The 20,420-nt window shown below is 40.8% G+C and overlaps 1 protein-coding gene across 6 annotated transcripts in view; it reads right to left on the reverse strand.

Moving 5' to 3' along the window:
* Positions 1-13,024: 13,024 nt before the first annotated feature.
* Positions 13,025-20,420, reverse strand: part of ELMOD1 (ELMO domain containing 1) — a 43,473-nt gene continuing 36,077 nt past the window's right edge. For 5 of the 6 annotated variants that reach the window (XM_077173935.1, XM_077173930.1, XM_077173933.1 and 2 more), the window contains 5 exons: positions 19,494-19,562; positions 19,181-19,204; positions 17,078-17,128; positions 15,483-15,616; positions 13,025-14,623 (listed from right to left, as the gene is read on the reverse strand). In XM_077173935.1, the coding sequence (XP_077030050.1) occupies positions 14,451-14,623; positions 15,483-15,616; positions 17,078-17,128; positions 19,181-19,204; positions 19,494-19,562 (451 nt within the window). In that variant the 3' untranslated portion in view covers positions 13,025-14,450. The remainder of the gene's footprint in view (positions 14,624-15,482; positions 15,617-17,077; positions 17,129-19,180; positions 19,205-19,493; positions 19,563-20,420) is intronic. The other variant, XM_054654617.2, reaches the window with a different exon arrangement.

Consider the following 20,420-nt stretch of genomic DNA (forward strand, 5'->3'; position numbering starts at 1 on the left):
AGAGATACACCAGAAGTAGCTTTAGCTCTTCCACTTCAACACAAATTTTAATAAAAGAATTTCACTATAAGCAATAATAATTAACACTTTAATGAAGCTATTATTCAGAAACAGTAAGCCTCACAATTTAAATATATACATCTATTTCAAAATATGCTTTCAAATTACTAGGTTCTAAAACTTACTTGGTTTGGAACAAAATAAGTAATAACAATTAAATGAGTTCAATAGACTTCTTTTGCAGCAGATTTGTTTTTACAATTTAGAACAGAATTTTGTTCTATTCTATTTAAAATAGAATTTTAAATCTAGCCTATTTTTTAAAGTGGTTTAAATCTAAGTGAAGTCAGAAGATAAACGTTGAAAACACTAAGCCTTGTTTTTTTTTTTCCTTTTTTCAGTCTGGGATACTTCCCTACTTAATGATCCCTCTGGGTACTTCAGCTGCATTTTTACCTGTGTATCAAGAAAAGTGTGAAACTGAAACTGTCTCATCAGATACAGTCAATTCCATGTCATAATGAGGCTAAATAAAGTCTCCTGTGAGATTAATAAGTGGGAACTTATATCTGTTGTCCCAGAGTTGTACTCCTTTTTGCAGCCTTGGTTGGGAGTTTTGGCTCTTGTCTCTTCTTAGGCTGCACTCAGCTGAGCTCTGAAATTACTGAAAACTCCCTTTCAGGCTTGGGGAAAACTTGTCTGCATAAACAGCCAGCTCCAAATGTGTAGTTCTCAGTTTATAGATTTAAATCATACCATACTGCATTCCCCAACACAGAACAGAGTGAAAGTCAATGAAATTCAGATGGCAAAAAGAAAAAACAATCAGAAATTTCAACAAATAAAGGCCCATTTAGACAGAAATAGAAAAAGACCATAGGACATGGTGGTAATGCAAATATCAGAAAGACAAAGATGACAACATCAGTAAAGAAGGTGCAGCATGCATTAAAGAAATCTTTATCAAAATAAACTCACTGTTAAAAATATATATATAATAACCCTCTAGCCTGACATTTCAAAAATAGGAAAAGTGCAATTAGGACTAAAGTGTCAACCAGAATAAGACACCAGGGAGGCTGTAAGGCAGAAAGCACTGTGGCCATAGAAAAATCCAGCTTTGCACCACCTCCACAAAGTGGGAAAAGGTCAAACTGGTCTCTAATTCCTGCTACGTTTTTAAGCAACATAAAGTTTCCCCTTGGGCACTCAGATGTCACAGAAGGAGAAGCTGTGCAGCCATTAACAGAACATGGGATCAGGATCAAATATTACTTTTGTAAAATGATGGTGTGACAGTGACCACAATGTACATGAGGGAAACTTCCTTATGGAACTAGGAAGGCTGAAAGAAGAATCAGCAAAGCACAGGGAGGAGTTATGAATAAAATACTACTGCTTAAAACACAGAAAATATATCTACATTGGCAAAACTGAAGAGAACTCAGGAAAGTTAAATAAAAGGTTGTAAGGAGGGCAAGAAAACTGTTGATTAACAGCACAGCAGATGCATTAAAAAGCTAAAAATAAAATACACCAGAAGCAGGCAACCTGCCAGGAGACTGCAGGGTTTGCAGATGATAGATACAGAGCAGGAGCGCTCAGAAAATACGTTTGGTATAGGAAAGGTATATTAATTACCTGCAGCATTGCTCCCTGTAGAAGAGATTATGAGAGTTTCCATGCAAGAACTTTTATCTGCAGGCAATGAGTAATGGTCTCAACTGATGGGCCAGAAGCCAACAGCATGAGCAGTGATATATCAGCAGGACCAGATGATGTTCACCTGGTGATTTTAAAGGAGCTTGGATATGAAATTGCCTGCCAAGTTACTGTGGAGTGTAACTTATTTCTCACATCAGACTGGTACCAGAGAAATGGGAGGTGGCAGTTAAAGTATCAGTTCTTAAGAGGAAAGCAGAGGACAGCTGGGCAGTTACAGACCAGGAAGCTCCATTTCCAAAAAAACCCCAAACCACAGAAAACCAGAATTCAAAGGCACATAGTTGCCTTGGGTTGTCAAGCATTGGAACAGGCTGTCCAGAGAAGTGGTGGAGTCAAATTCTCTGGAGGTCTTTAAAAAAAGTGTAGATGTGGCATTCAGGGACGTGATTTAATGGTGGACTTGGCAGTGCCAGGTTGATGGTTGGAGCTGATGATTTTAAAGACTTTTTCCAATCTAAAAAATTATACAGTTCTATGAATCTAAGTGGAAAAGTCGGCAAGGCTTCAGCAAAGGGAAATCTTGCTCTTGGTATCTAGTACAATTCTGAAACAGTAAAAGTGAGCCAATCAATAAGTTTTAAAAACCACAAACTGTGATGGGAGCGAGAGGGGACTTCTCCCTTTAACTGGGTGAAAGATGGAAAGAGAGTGGCAGTGAACAGTGAAATTGCATAATAAAAGGAGGTCCACAAGAGCTTTTGCTGTTTAATGTATTTACAGGAAAAGCAGAAGCACTGCAAAATTTTCTGGTGGTATACATGTCATAAACGAGGGGTTGCAGAAAGTCATCTGAATGCCAAATCATAAGTAATAAAATGGTAGATAAAGTTAAAAGTTGACAAATGTGAAGGAGAATACACTGGGAGAAAGAACATTCCAACACAAAATAATGAGCTCAGCAGACACTGGCATACAGGAAAAATCCAGGAATAATTGCAGAGAGTTCCCTGAACACATCAGCTCCGTGGGCAGTGTCAGAAAAATTGCAGAGGGCAATAAAATAATAAAAAGCATTGTAACAGTTTTGACTTGAGAAGAAATCTGGTAGACATAGATCCCTTTACCTTGAAGAAAAAGGTAACTGAAGAAAAGACATGAGTAATAGCAATAAAGGCAAAAAGACTGGCTATTTGCAGTCTCTCAGTCCATCAAATAAATGGCAAACATAATAGCGACATATAAAATGAAGAAAGGCATTTGGCAAAGCAAAACTGAAGTGTAAAACTCAAAAGGACAAGATGTTTTGAAAGAAAACAGAACAGATATTTTAAAATGTTTAGACAAATCTGCAGAAGGAGAATAAAAGGCTTCAAGACCTGACGAATATGAGGGTAGGCTTGCTGGGGCTCCACAGGAAGCTTAACCCACAGACTGCTAAATCTCAGTAGGTATTCTGAAGAGTTATTGCACCTTGCTTCACCTACCATCAGGGCACCAATGTGACCAGCCCCAGCAGCAGACACCAGGCACCTCACTGGGAATGGGGATGGGCCAAATATGACAAAGGAAGATTGTTGACAGCCTTCAAATACATACAACATAACAGCAAAGAAGAAAGAAAGAAAAAACTTTTCCTTGCACATAAAGTAATGGGTTTGGATGTTAGCAACAGAGATTTTGTAGCAGTTTTCTTAGTCTAACTAATGGCTGGTGTAGTTGATTACTATGCTACATTGCTGAAAGGTGTGGGGCTACCAATGTCAAGAGATGCTGCCAGTGGTCCCAGGGAATGGGTTCAAAAATCCATCAGGAATACTTTATAACCACTCTCCTAGCTTGGAAAGGGATACTACCTCTTAAGGAGTTCCTGTGAAAGCAGTAATCACAGAGTTTAAGAGGCCTCAGCCTTCCCAGCCTGGCTCAATGAAGAGGAGGACACTTTGCAATGGAGAGAAATGCTAATGTTGCTGTAATTTGCTTACAGGAAGAAACAAGGAGATGTGAATAGACCTATGTGCACTTGCCTTTATGGAATTTAGGAAGTGTTTAGGTGACTCAGAGCAGTGTTTCACAGCATGGAAAATGCTTGCCTCAGGGAAGACAAATGCTGCTCTGATTTTATTTCCTCCAGGCTGCTCCTGTCTCTTTGGGATCTGTCAGGTTTGAAGTGCAGGGTCCTTGGCAGAATATCCCCAAGGTGAGGGAATTCACAACAGCCAATCCTATTCAAGAAACTCTTGATAGAATAGAATCATAAATTATTTCAAGTTGGAAGGGGACCTGTAAGGACCCTCAAATCCAACACCCTGCAGCTTGCAGCAATATGTAAAACTAAAACACAGGGCTGAGAGCATTGTCCAGTCTCTCAGTGAACTCTGACAGGCAAGCTGAGTGAAAAGTCCCCCGTACAGATCCAAAGCCCTGAAGGGCATGACCTCAACACGACTGCCAAGCTCTGAATTCCATCAGAAACTCAACTAAAATTTACCTCATTTGATTAACAGGGCTTTCTTGGAGATAGTTACCAAGCATCCCCACTGCTATTGCTCCAGCACTCAGCGGCAGCAAAGGGCTGTAACAGGGGAATTACAGGAGCTCGGAGAGGGTTGTTATTTGTGCCTCGGGGTCCCAATGCCGCCAGTCGGTCGCACCGGGAGCGGTGCGGGCCCGGCGCTCTCCAGGGTGCTGAACCGGCTGCACCTCATCCTCCGCGGCTGCCGGGGCGGCTCTGCCCGGCGGGAGGCGGCACTGGGAGGGACCCTGGCACCAGGAGAAGGAGGTTGTCCACTACCTCTTGTTGCTTTTTAGACCAAGAAGAGAAATCTCGTGCTTTTACCCCAGAACGGCCCTTGGTTATAACACAGAGGGGTCAGCTGGAAGGCAATTAATAATAGAATCACCTGAGTTGTAAGGGATCCACAAAGATCGCCGAAGACCAGCTTCTGTCCCTGCACAGGACGACCCCAAGAACCACACCATGTGCCTCAGAACATTTTACAAGTCCTTCTTGAACTCTGTCAGGCTTTGTGTTGTGACAACCTCCCTGGAGAGCCTGTTCCACTGCCCAGCCACCTTCTGGTTGAAAAACCTTTTCAAAATATCCAACCTAAACCTCCCTGACAAAACTTCAGACCCATTCCCTCCTGTCCTGTCACTGGGCACCACAGAGAACAGATTAGTGCCTGCCCCTCCTCTTTCCCTCACAAGGAAGCTGCAGACTGCAGTGAGGTTTCCCCTCAATCTCCTCTTCCCCAGGCTGAACAGACCAAGTGACCCCCGTGGCTCTTCATACAGCTTCCTCTCTAGACCTCTCACCATCATGATGGCCCTTCACTCACCATAATGTGAGGCTGTTCATAAAAATGTTGGTGCTAATGGCTTTGAAGTGGTCTTTTGTGTTTTTGGGGATTTTTTTCCCTTATTATTCATTGTATAGTCAGACATCAGTGGTGAAGACTTCGGTTGTGGGGGCCTTGCAAGAACGAAAGTTTTGAAGGAGGAGTGAGACTTTGGTTTTGAGGAAATAAGAATGCAGGTGAAAAAATAACCAAGGAAGCAAAACCCAAAGGTTTTGGTACAATGGTTAACTCGTTAGAAACTAGAAAAAGTGCTGGGCATTAAACAGAGGAAGCTGCCCCCCCGCCAGGGGTATCTGACTTTCTGCACTTAGGTGGTGTTGTGGTTTAGCCCCAGATGGCAACTCAGCATCCCCAGTGACTCCTTCACCCTCCCAACAGTGGGATGGAGGAGGGAATCAGAAGGGTAAAATCAAGAAAGTCATGGGCTGAGATAAAGACAGTTTAATGGGAAAAGAAAAACCCTCACATACAAACAAAACAAAGTAAGGAATTAATTCACCACTTCCCATAGGCAAGTAGATGTTTAGCCATCTCCAGGGAAGGGATCTATCACATTTAATGGTTATTTGGGAAGATAAACACCATCACTCCATGCATCCCCATTTCCTCCTTCTTCTCCCAGTTTTATAAGCTGACTATGATTCCATATGGTCTGGAATACCTTGTTGGTCCCAACTCTGCTCCCTTCCAACTTCTTGTGCACCCCCAGCCTACTCACTGCTGGCTTGGTGCAAGGTCTTCTCAGCAATAACAAAAATACCTCTCTATTATCAACACTGTTTCCAGCACAGATCCAAAACACGGCCATGCAGTGGCTAATATGAAGAAAATTAACTCTACCTCAGCCAAAATTGGCACAGATATAAATTGCTTAAAGGTCAGGTTTCAAGTGTTGCAGGATGATGGTGATGGGATAGCTTTAAGCAAGATGAGACATTGTATTCCATATTCAGTGCATATATATTTGGAAAACCACAAAATGCAGCCAATGTCAGAGCAGTGGCTGCTTCAGCAGCTGAGACGAAACAATGAGATCATACCCAAAATTTGTGTTTGCCAGTTATAAACCAAGATATTTCATTCTCAGATGGTATTCTACTTGTCTTTTGGGGAAAGCATCCTCATTGCTGAAGCAAGAAAGGAGAGCATGGGAATTCAGGCCTCTCCCATGCATGGCATACCTTAAACCTACATTATTTTGCATGGCACCTCCTTTTCCTCAAATATGACAAGTAGGTGTTATTTGTCCATGTACAGGGATTTTGTGAAGCTGAATTCCTTATGATGGGCAAAGCATTGCTTGTCCTTGCTGGAGCATGGCTATTGGGACTCAGTCATACGACAGCGAGCAGCTGAGATACACTGATAAAATGTGCTCTCTCTAAACCACAATATTTCCCCCATTGCAGTGTTTGTAACAGACAGTTTAATATGAAGAAAATAAAGATATTGTAACTACTTTGATCCCAAGAGCAGCAGTGAGCTAAGGTGTCCTGGAAATAACTCCTGACACAGTGCAAGACTGATGTAGAAGTCCCACTGCTTGTGCAGGTAATTCATCACTCTGCAGCCCCCAACTGCAATTTGGGTATTTCAGGCTTACCTTTTTCCTGGATAGGTACATGGTCTTATGAATGTGTTCACCTGTGTGGATATCCCTCTCTGAAGTTTAGGCACTGATATTAAGGTTATATTGATTAAATTTTCAGTAGCATCACAGATGACCTAACCCAAATGACATAGGAAGCATTGCCTCGCACAATGATCTACCCTAAAGGCAATTCTCTCTCTTTGGTCATGAGAGTTTCTAATTCTCATCACTCAGATGTCTAGGAGCTGTCATTGCTGTGCCTAAAAAATAATGGAACAGAACTGTGACATAGAAGTTAATCTCTATTGTGTATAAGACTCAAAGGCAGAGATTACAGACATCCATAATAAATTGAAGAGGATCACAAAAGATACTGTTGCTAGACAGTGATGTTTAATACTTTATTCTCTATTCTTAACTTGCACCTATACATGCAAAATGAAGTGCCAGTATCTCTCTTTGATTTGCAGTTCAGACAGCTCCAAAAGGCAGGTTCCCACCATCTATCTGTATCTCTGCTGGAATTAGAAATTAGTTTAGCATTCCAAAAGCACTGATATTTCACACAAGGAGAAAGTCACTGGCAAGCTTTTACAATAGTCTCTAAGGATATGAAGGCTTAGTCTACCCATTAATACAAGGGCACTCACACCAGTGATCAAGGAAGGCTTTCTGACCCACTCTGTGTGTTGCCAGATGAAAAATCATCTACACCTGGAGAGCTAACACAATGCTTATTCTTTAAAACCCACTGGCCTTTGGATCTGCACAATGCCCATTGTGTAAGAAGGAGAGCTGGAAAGCAACCAGCCCCAGTTCTGCCAGCTTATACTAGTTCACTGATCATTCAGGTGTGACTTTGTGCTGACCACCAAAGAGACCCCCAGCACAGAAGAACCCGTGTAAAGGGGAGAGAAAATATGTCAATGATTTCAGGGACATGACTATCATATATGTATGTTTATTCTGGGGCAATCAGTGAATATGTATGTGAAATACAGTATAAAATCAGAAGCTTTCCTGTACTCAGCAGGCACAGTATTTTGAAGGAAATATTCCTTCATGCCTTCTGACAAATAAAGAACACCTGATTCTTAGTATTACATTGGTGTTAAGCAGTTTATTTTATTTTTACTGATATTTGGTTACAGCTAGATAATTGATGTTTATATCTCCCCCAGACATGTCTTTTTATCCAGCAAATGAAGGAGAGTACTCTTCTGGGATTATAACTTATTGCCATGGCTCTGGATCCCCTGTTCTCTGCTGTTGCTGGACTCATTTATTCCAGTCAGATTTGGAACCAGTGTAAACTTGCTGAGTTTCACAGCAGGCAGGCATGACTTACACTGAGGCCAGTCTCAGGCATGGACAAAATAACTCCTGAAATCCCCAGCTCTCTTCTGTAAGACAGAAAAAGCTGATTCCCCCTGGAGAGAACCTGGTGGGAGGCTGAGGGTGCTTGAGGGGCAGAACAACCCCATGCACTGTCAGCAGCTAACTAGAGAAGCCCTGGGTTGTCCGTGCAGCCACATGCTCATGTCCTTTTTCCACGGCCCTCAACACAGGCACAAAGCACTTGGAGACAGCAGCCTTGACACAGCCAAGCTTAGAACAGCTTTCCTACCCCTGGTGTCACAGTGGTCTCCTGCAAGCTCTGCAAAATGGCTTGCTGACAAATATGTGAGAAGGGCCAGAGGCATGGAAACTGGAGGTGATGTGTGTGCCAGTTGCCTTAAATTCAAACCAACCAGCCAATGTGAATGGAACACTGAGGGCGAAGAGGCAAATGGTGGCTAATCATAACAGCTTAAAGGAACATGTGAGACCACCCAGAGCCAAGACAACATCACAAATTCCCCTATCAAAGACAGACAGCAAATTGCATCCTTGGGTCTTCAGCATCCTGCTCCTTTGGTGTTCCCCCATCCAGCACATCAAGCAGAGGCAGATTCTCAGGGGTGAGTAGGCAGGTTTCATAGGCTGATGTGCCAAGAAGCACTTTCTAACTTAGGAGAACAATCCTATCTTGTCTCTGGACCATGACCAAGGATCCCAGTTTGGGCCTTAACCTCCCCTCTGAGCTTTACATCAAAGCTATGTCTATGTCTTATTGATACTTCCTGACTAGTCTCCTTTGAGAATCACAGATTTTCTTCTCATCTGTGTGGTAGGCACCAGGGGTCACAGAATAATAGAATGGCCTGGATTGGAAGGGACCCTAAAGTTCATGTGGTTCTAGTCACCTGCCATGGGCAGAGACACCTTTCACTAGACCAGGTCACTCAGAGCTGCACCCAACCTGTCCTTAAACACTTCCAGGGATGGGGCATCCACAAATTCTCTGAGCAACCTGTTCCAGTGCCTCACTACCCCCACAGTAAAGAATTTCTTCCTAATATTTAATCTAAACCTTCCCTCTTTTAGCTGGAAGCCATTCCCCTTGCGAATAGCCTCTCCATCCTGTATGCCCGTTCAGGTACTGAACAGCTGCAATTAGGTCACCCCAAGGCTACTCTTTTCCAGGCTGAGCAATCCCAATTCTCTCAGCCTTTCTTCATAGGGGAGGAGCTCCATCCCTTTAATCAATCATCCTGGTGTCCCTTCTATGAACTTGCTCCAACAGTTACGTGTCCTCCCTGTGTTGAGGACTCCAGAGCTCGGTGCAGTACTCGAGCTGGGGTCTCCTATGTCTGTCCTTATTTCCAGTGTCACAGTGCCATGGCCTGTTGTCCTTGGGTTAGGTTTTTCACAGTCACTTGCATGTGTCTGTGGTTACCCTTTCAATTGGGCAATACTGACTGTAAACATACAACAGGAGACCTCATGTCTCTTTTTTCCAACTCCTCTTGTGCTGATCTGCTTTGCTGAGCTGCCAGCTGTGCTGGTGTGTGTTGGCCTTGAGCTTCCCCATCCTGCTAGCCTCCCTCATTCCAAGCTGTAAGCTTTTCGGGGAATACACCACCTATAATTCTGGCAGTGGATCCTTCAGCACAGTGGAGCCCAGGCCTAGTAAGCAGCCCTCTGCCCTTCCTCATAGCTCCTTCGGAGTTTAGCTGCTGACCCCAGTTCTTGCTGGGTTTTAAAGCTAAATCTCTTTTCTAATTATAGTTCTATATAGAGTAGAACAGTTTCCTTTGCTAGAATAAGTAATGACCTGATTTCTATGTGCACTGCTCACAGGGGAAAGCACAAAGCCTGTCCTCTAGGATCTGGCAGGAAGAGTCCTGTCTAATCATTGGCAAGTCTTACAGAAAACCTGCTCTGCTGCAAACCAAGGAAAACAATGAATTATTCATTGCCTTATCCATTTCAGGATTGTTTTCTGCAAAACATCTATTTTAATAATTTATGTGATTTTTAGTTGCACCATGCTGTAGATGCAAGAGTACAGAGGGGAACCCTACTGTTTGTCTCAGTGTAGTCTAGAGGATTCATTAGTGCAAAATTTGAGCTCCCATTGGAACAATTTCCAAGTGAGAACTGAGGGTGGAAATCAGGATAGTTTACAAGATTCAAAGTAGAACAGTTCTCTGAAAATCACAGCTCCAGAGAAGTCTTACTGTGATGGCAAAATGGTCACAATGATGTCAGAATGTTGATGATGTCAAGCTTGTTAAGAGCCAGCTGGGGGACAGAAGTAAGTATAATCAGAGTTACCATATTTTCCAATATGTATACAGAGTTTCCCTATTTCCCCAACAGCACTTGCCAAAGACATGAACTTAACCTATAACATGAAGTTATAGAATTGCTCTCAGGTTACTATTCCAGGCTGTAACTGGTTCCTACCTTGGTCAGATCCATCCAAGTGGTGGAGCTGTGGATTGAGGTTTCCCCTAGAGCTTGGGCAGGAATGACAACAATCTGCAATACCACACTAGGGGACAACCCTGCAATGCTGGTCACTCCTGTGGAAGGGTCAAAAATCTCTGGTCACATTCTGACAAAAAGGGATGGGTCAGCAAATGGCATGTTAAAAGCTAATCACAATCTATGAAGGGGGGGATTAAGAAAGAAATTATGATCCCTCATAATGGAAGCCAATGTATTATGATGCTACCAGTGATTCTTTGGGCCAGTGGAGGTGTATCTGGGTTCATTAACCTGAGCATCAGCACTCTGTTCACATACATCCTGTTCCAACTAACAGCACTTATTTCAGCTGGGGACATGCTGAAAATGCCCTGCTTGCAGCAAAGTGTTTTAGCCTGCTAAGTCATCACCAGCTGTCTGTGCCCCACAGGGCCCACAGTGGGCACAGTTGCTTTTAGAGATTGCTCTTTCATTAAAAAAGACAATAAATTAATCTCCTTTACTCTCTAAATGACAGTAAATTTTTCAATAGAGCTTCAGTGCTGCTCCAGGAAACAGTCAGGAGATACAGTTGTCCAAGGCAAATTGTATACATAAGGTAGACCTTGTTTGCTTCTAAAAACAGCACATAGAAATACCACCAGCACCAGGATTTGAAAAACTACCTTCCAAAAGAGCCAGTTAGAAGTGCAGCAAAAATATTTCTCCTTCCCTCAAAGAAAAAAAAGCTACAAGCCAAAGAGTGACAGGAAGCTGGAGTAGCACTTGCTCTCCTCCTCCTGGCTGTAAACAACCCCCCAGGCACAGATCCTGGGGCTCTCACAGCCCCAGCTCCACAGATGCTGTGGAGCATGTGAATGGAAAAGGTACTGAAGCACCAAGGTTACTGAAGACAAGTCCGTGCCCACCTATGTTGTTGAAGGAGCCTTGGTAACAATTTAAATACACATTAGCTAGGATAAGAAAATGCTGTGCTATGGGAAATGCTCAAACATGTAACAGAGAAGAATATAAGCACCATTATAAAAGGATGAATACACAATTAAAGAACTCCAGTACTACATAGCCCTTTCCCCACCTGGCTTTAAGCAGATCAAAGTTAGTATTTCTGCATTTTAACACATTCAATCTCCCAATATTATACTTTTATCAGTTATATTTTCACCTGCTGACCCCAAGCAATACATATTCTAAGCAATGCATATTCTGCATAGCTTCAGCAGGCTGAATTTTATACAGTAAAGCAGCAGCTTAGACTTACAATATAGTTGTGCCTTTTAAAAACAACACCTGGGCTGCATGGCATTGTCAATGTGAATTATTTGCCTGAGAAAAATTGCCTGTTAAGAAAGAAGGTGACCATTTACTTTACAGCCTGGGCAGGAAGCACTTACTGCCTGAGATGAACGTGGCCAGGCATGAGCCTGAGAGAGATGGCTGGTGAAATGCAACAACCATGAAGCTGTGGAAGGTTTGTGGAAAGATCCAACCTAAACCTTCTCTATACTCAATTAAACCAAATTCTGCACCCTGTAGTGAGTATAAATATTGATTCTTCTTTATTGAAAAAGCTATTTAATACTTCACACACCTGCCCCCCTTACCGTTTCTTTAATTTTCTCCTCCCTAGGGAAAGCAGCATCCAGTTGCTCACAGGTCAGTATGGATCTGTACTAGTGATAGCATAAATTCTAACTTTTTAAAAAAATGCTTAGGTTTATATCATTGTAAGAGGTCATTCTTGGGGAGGAAGGAAGGCAGTGCCCCACAAACATCCTTCCTCAGCAGTGCCCAGCCAGTTTTGGGCACCCACCAGGGATGTTCTCTGCTCCAGGTTGGACATTGACTTTGGGAACAAAATCACAGGACAAAGCTGAAGCACAAACAGGCTGGAAGACAAGATTTGAAGGCACCAGCATGCAAGGGCTCCACAGGAGAAGGAATTTCACACTTTCACTTCATTAAATCTATCTTCCTGCAAGACAGGAAAAATAATAACCCAAACTAGTTAGATTATACTGATACAATCTGACATAGAGCCAGATGACATTTTCTGGTTTTATTTGAGGTTGACACCTTGAGACAAGGCACACCTGAGAGGATCAGAGCAGTAAGAAGGTAGCAGGAACCTTCCCTCCCTCCCCCACAACTTCATGAACTCCACTGCAGAGTATTAAAAATAAACCAGAGTAACCTAATAAATTGCAGAAGATATTTAAGTCAGAGTGGGGCAAGGAAAGAAAGAGAGAGCCTAAAATTTGAAACAACGATAACTGTTACTAGAAACCTATTTTAGAAGCTTCAAGAGTCACACAAAAAAGTCCTTGAGACCTAACAGCTATAAATAACCACTTTCCAAAATCAATGGTATTAAGTTGAACATGCATAGTTTTTATTCCTTGTATTGTCATGCAAAATATGCAAATGTTAATGTTTCCAGTTCCATATTTCCAGATTCATTGGAAAAGACTAATTATTGCAACACCCATAAAATGCTGCTGATTAACTCCATGAGTGCAAGTTTCCAGCCATGTAGAGAAGTCCTGACCCCAGCTTACATTTTAGCAAAGAAATGAGACAACTTAAACCCAAGGAGTTTCCTAGGAAGTTGAAGCACTTCCATTTATTTATTTATTTATTTTGTTAAATAAAGTGATGGCCCAAGCAGTAACTAAAATGATATAAAGCACCTTATCTGAAGAAGTTGTGATCACACTTCATCCTCGGGAATACCACAGAGCTGTTACAACCCATTTTACCTCATCCATTAAGTAAAACACTTTTCCTCTGTATTACTGCATACCTCAAAAATAAAACCCACAGTGCTTCAGTTTAGAATGATGTATAATTTATTCATATATTCACAAGTAGTTGGACACTACTCAATTTGATCTCCATATGCAAGTGATTTACACAAACATATAATACTAAAATTGATTGCTTAGAAGGTAAAAAATACCATGGGTATGAAATGCCATGGTAGATGTTGTTCAGTATACTACACAATCTTAGTGTCAAACACTTTTATTCATTTATGGTTTTAGAAAAAAGGCAGTTTGCCATTTTGAATTTTTTTTTTAATAAGTACTCTGGGAAACACAAGCAGTTTTGTTCTAAACCTTCTAACCAATTATTTCTCCCAGCTCTTAGGAACTGAATTAACAACCAAAGCAACATTTTCAGTAGTTCTAAGAAAAGATACATAATTTTGCTTCCCTGAATTCACCAAGCACCATGTGACCAAATCATGTTGCCTTCCAATGTGTGACACAAAGCACTAACCTCTGCATATCCAAAGGAATGTGCAGGAATCTAGACCATGCTTCAGCATGGTGGTGTTGGTGACAACAGCCTGATGTTATAATTTTTGGCCCCTGCCGGTATCTGTTAGTTGTGAATGTGCTCACAGCTCACTGTGTTAGCATCACCAGACCATTTGGTATTCATGCATTTGATCATAATTCTGCATAAACTCGTCTCACTGAAAGTTGTATCTCATAAGCCTCATTATTTTGCATTAAGCATATAATGGTTGCATGGAGAAAATTTGACTTAAATGTGTTTGTCTGAATTAGATTAAATTACATTATCTTCTAGATGAGGTCCAAACATATATTTTGCTTGAAATGCCAGTAGTTATCTTAAAACATACCGAGAAGTTAAAAAGCTTTCACAATACAAGATCCAGCTACTTATTCCACATATACAAAAACACTGCTAGAGAAATACAATTCAATTGTCAATGCTGAATTATGAGGAAAGTCTAAAAAAATAGAAAAACTCTGATATCTGGACATCAATTCAGAAGGTAACACTGCATAATGAGGCAATATGAGCACCCATTTAAAATGAAAAATCCCCAGCAAGAGAAGCATAAGGGGATCATGTGACAAAAATAGATGAACACTGCGCCAAAAACATGCACACAATTGCCATGGTCATTCAGTATGCTACTGATGGTCTAACAGTGATCTAAACCAAGAGTGAGACAGTGCTTCCAAATTAAATCAACTGAGTAACTACATATTGATTAAACTTTCTGATGCAGCAAAGTGAGGACACAAAGCCATCTCTGGGTTCTGGAGCTGTCTCAAGATTCGCTTGTAAAATTTCTCTCTGACGCGATTAAATTCCATTATGTCCAGTGGATCCTCATCAATCCAGAATTTGTGGAATTCATGCATTAAGTAGCCTACAAAACAATATGAAGGAAGAAGAGATAAATACTGTATGTGAAGATGACACATACAATTAAAAAGTACCCTGGAATTAATAATTATGATCTGCACAGAGAATCCTAGTCACTGAGATCTGACACCTCATGACACTGGGCAGGAACAAGACTAAACCTATTCTGGACAACGCCAAAATTGGATGCATTTCTCACAATAAACACAGAATTTCATTGGCAGAATTTCTCACAATAAACACAGCAAGTCATTAGCCATTTTGATATATGGACTCACAAATTGAAACATAAAACCAGGGAGTATAAAAAGGGGGAAAGATGCTGCGGGTGCTCATTATCAGTTCCTTGCCTACACATTGAAAAATATTAGAAGTGTTACTCCCACTGTGCAAAGATGAACAGCAGGCCTCTGCTGTAGCAGGGATGCTTAAATACAGGGGACAGAGCTGTCAAAACATTATTTTGGCGGTGGAGCTGCAACTCTGCTGAAGGGTGGGGAGTAACACCAGAATGCAATTGCAAGGATCATATGGCAGTTGGATTTAAGGGGAAACAATATTCAAACACTCCTTAAAGCACATTTGCTTTTTTCTTATTATTTAAAAAACAGGAAGGTCACTTGGTAAGGTGCTTAGTGCATTTTTTGTTTGTGTTTCTTAATTTGTTTTACACCTTGGCTTGGTAGAGGCCTCCATCACAGCTGAAGAGCAGAATCCAAGCATCCTTGACAGGAGCGCACAGTCTCTGTGCTGCGTCAGAAGACTTTATTTCTTTTTTTAAACTATGGGCAGTAGTATGTTGGCAGAGTACCAATTATGAATTTCCACCCCTTGCCCCACACTCCCACCCTTACAGAACTTACAGAACGTCTGCTGGAAGTGGGTGAGCGTCGGTGCTTCTGGAGCAACATTGTAGAAATGGGTCTTCAGAGCCCCACTCACGAGCAGGTTGTATGCAAGGTCTGTTATGTTAATGCCCACGATGGCAAAAGAGTAGCTGTAAGGAAAAGCAGCAACTTTTGTTGAGAATTCACTTTCTTTTGTCACATTTTAAGGAACACTGATGACCCTGTTACTGAGATGTATTAATTCTCTCCTATGTGAGTATCCAAGGTGTGTGTGGGGTGGAAAGCAAGGAAAACATTTATTCTGTGCGCTTTGTACAGCATTTCCCTTGGGAAATACATGGTCACAGTAAAAACAGGAGTTTCATGTGCCAGCCTTTTCAGTGGAACAGTACTGATTAATTCCTACAAAATAAGAACAAGCACAGACATCCCCGTGCTCCTGCACTCGCCTCTGAAACAGGGCAAGGACTCCACACGGTGGCCACGGCTGCAGGGTGACCCATCATTTGTTATTTTTAACTGCTGGAGTTCCCACTGGAACTCATTACCCATAGTTAGGAACATCATGCTTCAACAACCTGTCCTATAAAGACATTCATATGTCTAAAAAGCTTGTGAAAAGGATCCAGCAGAGTGACCTCTAATTTCTCCCTAAAAGAGAGCTAGAGACAAGGCCAGAAAACAGGCAGAATCCTAAATCAAAGCATGCAGGAAACAGAAACAAGAAAATCAGACTCACTAAGTAAACTCTGTCCTGCTAGGAGATATTAACAAGTGAAGTATATTTAAGCACAATGAAACTCAGAAACTGGAAGTTAACTTGTAAGGCCGGTGCATAAAGAACTTGACATTCCTAGCAGTGACTATTTCCCAAGGAAGCACATAAAGACTCGCACGGACATTTAGTCATAAAAGCAAACATGTTTGGATATTCAGTGATTGAATTTTTTTCTCAGCTAAAGACAGCTGTCTTCTCTAGACTGTCTTGGGTATTTTTTCAACTACCTCTATAAAGCAAACATTTCCTTTTTTTTTGCATTTCCGGAGGGAAAAAAACAAACCTGAAGTCCAGAAGTTAACTTCAACATGAAGTTAACTTGCCTAATGGCAAGTTTCACAGAAAAATTAAATCTGGGCAGTAAAATCTTGTATTATAGATTTTTAGATACATTCAGAAGGAACATCCTGTTCCATTTCCATGAATAATGCAGTTATACCAAACCCACTGTTAAAGAAGAAATAACCCTCAGTATTATTTCTTCACTATTCTATTTTCCCAAAAGCAGTTCTGAACCTGGATTTGACAGCAAGAAGTGAAACTTGAGCATGTCATGTGCTAAGAAGAATTAAACAGATATTAATCACCACACTATATATAGCACAAAGAGAAAGCTTCTCCTTGCTACAAAATTTTTGGGTTATTTTTTTCTGAATGTAACTTGAATTGTTTCTCCAGTAATCTTCGACCAAAATCAAGGTGTGGCAGATGTACATATGCTCACAGAAATTTCCTTTAAAAAATAACTAGGAAACACCTTTTCTCCCTCAAATATACAGCCTCATTGTTACCTGATGTGTTTGTAGCAAATTAAAAAGGTCTTTAAACTTACCCAATTGCCTTATCAAACTTTTTCTTCTCCCATTCAGCTTTGCTAAGTTGGCTGAGGAAAAAAAAATAGTTAAAATCCAGATATTGCCAACCACTACTAACTGAGAAATATTTTCTTTCAGCTTCTCTGATGCAATAATATTGGCTGAACATGATATTTTATCTTCTTTTATATGGCTAATCCCATTTAACACTCCGTCTGGCTGAATGGGTTGACATAAACAGACTTGAAATGGGTAACTGGTTTAGAGCATTGCCAACAAACTGCTCTCACCATTACAAAATGCACCTATGTCAATGCTCTCAGCAAAAACTCATTGTTTTCTAAATTGACCACAAAGGTGAACCACTTCAGTTAAGCTTGAGCTGTACAAGAAGTTGAAATTACATTTAACTAATCAAAGATGGTTTTAGCTTTTTTGTGTTTTCAGAGATATTTGTGATACTCATCACTGATGCTGTGGCATGATTCACTTGAGGCAGCAAACATGAAAATACTCCTCTGACAGTAAGTTTTTATGACCAGCCAAATTAGAAATCACTCAAAAGCCAAAGATAAGGAACAGAGTTTCCTATTATTTGGCACAATAATGCAGTGCTTTTCAAGGACACAGAAGACGCCTCCCTTAAAATAAAATTAGTCAGGGAACAGATTGATTTTTGACTGAATTTCAGCTCTTCAACAATTTAAAAGAGTTGTGTGATCCAACCAGTCAGCCAACATCCCACTAACCAGGTTTGAGTCTACTGAGATAGGCAAGTTTAGCAGAAATCATTGCCTGCATTTAAAACCAGCTAAAGGCAGGCATAGAACTGACCCTAACCAGGAGCCTACAACCTTTACATGGCTGTGGGACTTTTGCCCTAGTAAGGCAAATCAGAGTTTGCAAGCTTTAGGTCCCAAATTATAGACAGGCATGTGTGAAAGCATTGCTCTTAGACTATTCTTGAACTTCAGCAAGTATATATTACACTAAAAACAATTCCCTGAGCTTAAATATATTGAGTAAATATATTATATAAAAATTGTTATCAATAATTACTTAAAATGCTAACAGATTCATACCCATTGTGATCTGAGGGTTACTAGCTGGCATGCATGAGAACAAAAACTTCAGCTCCTAAATAGCTTTGCATACAGGAATACACTATTATTTCACCATCCTCTAAAATCTGAACCATCTTTGCAGGCTGTGGAATAACACCAGTTAGAAAACCCCAGGTAAAGACTGAATAATAAAGGTGGCACACATAGGATGTGGGCAAGTGAAAAAGCTCAACTGAGATAGAAAATCCATTGATCCCATCAGAAAACAGCACAGCTGCTAAGCAACCACACCAGGAAGATCACCGTGGGCACCACCTGCAGCATCTATCTTTTACTGAATGCTCTGCAAGGCACAGAAATTGCACATGCTCACACTGCACTCCAAGACTGCCCTTGGTAATCAAACATGCAAATGAAGCACACTAATATGTTCCAAGGGCTTTTTGTCACAGAATTACCATTAGGAACTCAACAAAAAAAACCAAGAAGCCTGAGGAGATCAAAAGCTTCAGGATTTAGGTGTGAACCAGCTTTATGGATATCTAACACTACTGGCAGAAGAAAAATGTCTTTTAAGGCAACTGATTTCTATGTAGCTAAGAGGCCTCGACTCCCCAATAATTATAGAGTCTCTCATTGAAAAATTATCTACAGCACAGTTTGTGACACTTGAAGGTGCCTGATCTCTCAACAGCCATGACAATGGAGTAGCCAGATTGGAACCATCATTAGTCAAGGTAGACAGAGTATGTGACTATAAATAAAGGGGCTTTCCAGCTCTGCTAACAAATATTTGGCATAGACTACTTATGATTATCAAGTCAGTCACTTTAACGATATCAAGCAAGATATTGTGGTGGATTTGGACTTCATTTTTTATATATAAGCATGTTCATATGTACCCAGTGTTCCACCTCCCAGTTTAGGTCTAAAGGAAAGAATATGGATCTTCCAGTGTTGCAACAAAAACTTTAAGTTTATAACACACCAAATTGTAGTTTGATCTTTATTTACATGTAGTGTTTCAGAAAACTTAGAAAAAAGAAAAAAAAATACCTTAGTTCCTTCTTAGTGACTTCCCTTTATTATGAAAAAACACAAACAAATTAAAATAAAGGTAAATAAAATCACAAAAATAACTTGAAATCAGAAGTGAAAACAATTAACATTAAATTTAACTATTTCCAAGATTCAGAATGCAAGTTTGCCTCTTGCACCTGATCAACTTTCAGGACCAGTACTTTACAACAGACAGCATGTGGCAATATCCAAGGATATGCCCAAAAAGGAGAAAAAACCCCAGCCCCCTTCCTCAAAGAGAGCCAGCAGAGTGCTCTCTCAAGTTATTGCTTCTGGTCTCAAGCATTACCTGTATTTAGGGTGAAGAGAATCAGTGAGAACTTGCTGAGCTATCTCAGTGTCCCATTCAGCAAAATACCTGCAGACATATATGTTTAGGTGAATTGTTTAAAAAGAAACAAAACCAAAAAAAGCATCTGAAGTCATATTAAGCTGTCTATACACACCTTTCTGAAGGCAGGTGCGTGTGTTACACCGTATGAGTAGCATCCGATGTATTCAACTCATTAAACTGCCACTCAGACGCCCAAATTGAAAGATTAAAGCAGCCTCCAACTCCAAGTGCACTCCTATATGGGTTTAGTGAATGTGCATTGCCAGAGTCTCCTCTCTACCCACCCTGAGGAAAATCAGTTGTTTATGACTGAAGCATGTCGGGTGCTGAGCTCAGGAAAAACAGTTCAGGCTTCTTGATCTGGCAGATTCATTAAGCAAGATAAGAGTCATCACAGAAGACTAAGAAATTAAATACATGGTAGGGATTAATTTCAAATGGAAGTTCAAAGCCAGAGTCAAGAGTCCAGATCCTCAACTGAGATTTACTAGGGAACGACATACGGACAGAGGATGATTTATGTCCTGCAATCTGTAAAAGCAGAAAATACTTATTCTTCGCCTTGTAAGGAGAAGTTATTTTACCAAATGTTTCCAAGTTATGTAACTGCATGCAGCAAATACAAGGGCTGGAGAAAATAACAGGCATTAGTCAATTCCCAAATTACAAAGCACAGCTATGGCGTTAACACCTGGTGTGCATGAGTTGGAAGAAAAAAGTGATGTAAACTCACTGCTTAATTTTGAGTATTGACAGAAATTGAAGTAGTACTCAAACTACTTAAATCTGCCATCAGTGACTGCATATCAAGTGTTTTGCTTAAGAATTCAGCATGAAATTCCCAAAGACAGCAGCTGAGCAGTAACATAACCCTCCCACCTA

Source organism: Agelaius phoeniceus, chromosome 2, assembly GCF_051311805.1.
Source record: "Agelaius phoeniceus isolate bAgePho1 chromosome 2, bAgePho1.hap1, whole genome shotgun sequence".
Lineage (NCBI taxonomy): Eukaryota > Metazoa > Chordata > Aves > Passeriformes > Icteridae > Agelaius > Agelaius phoeniceus.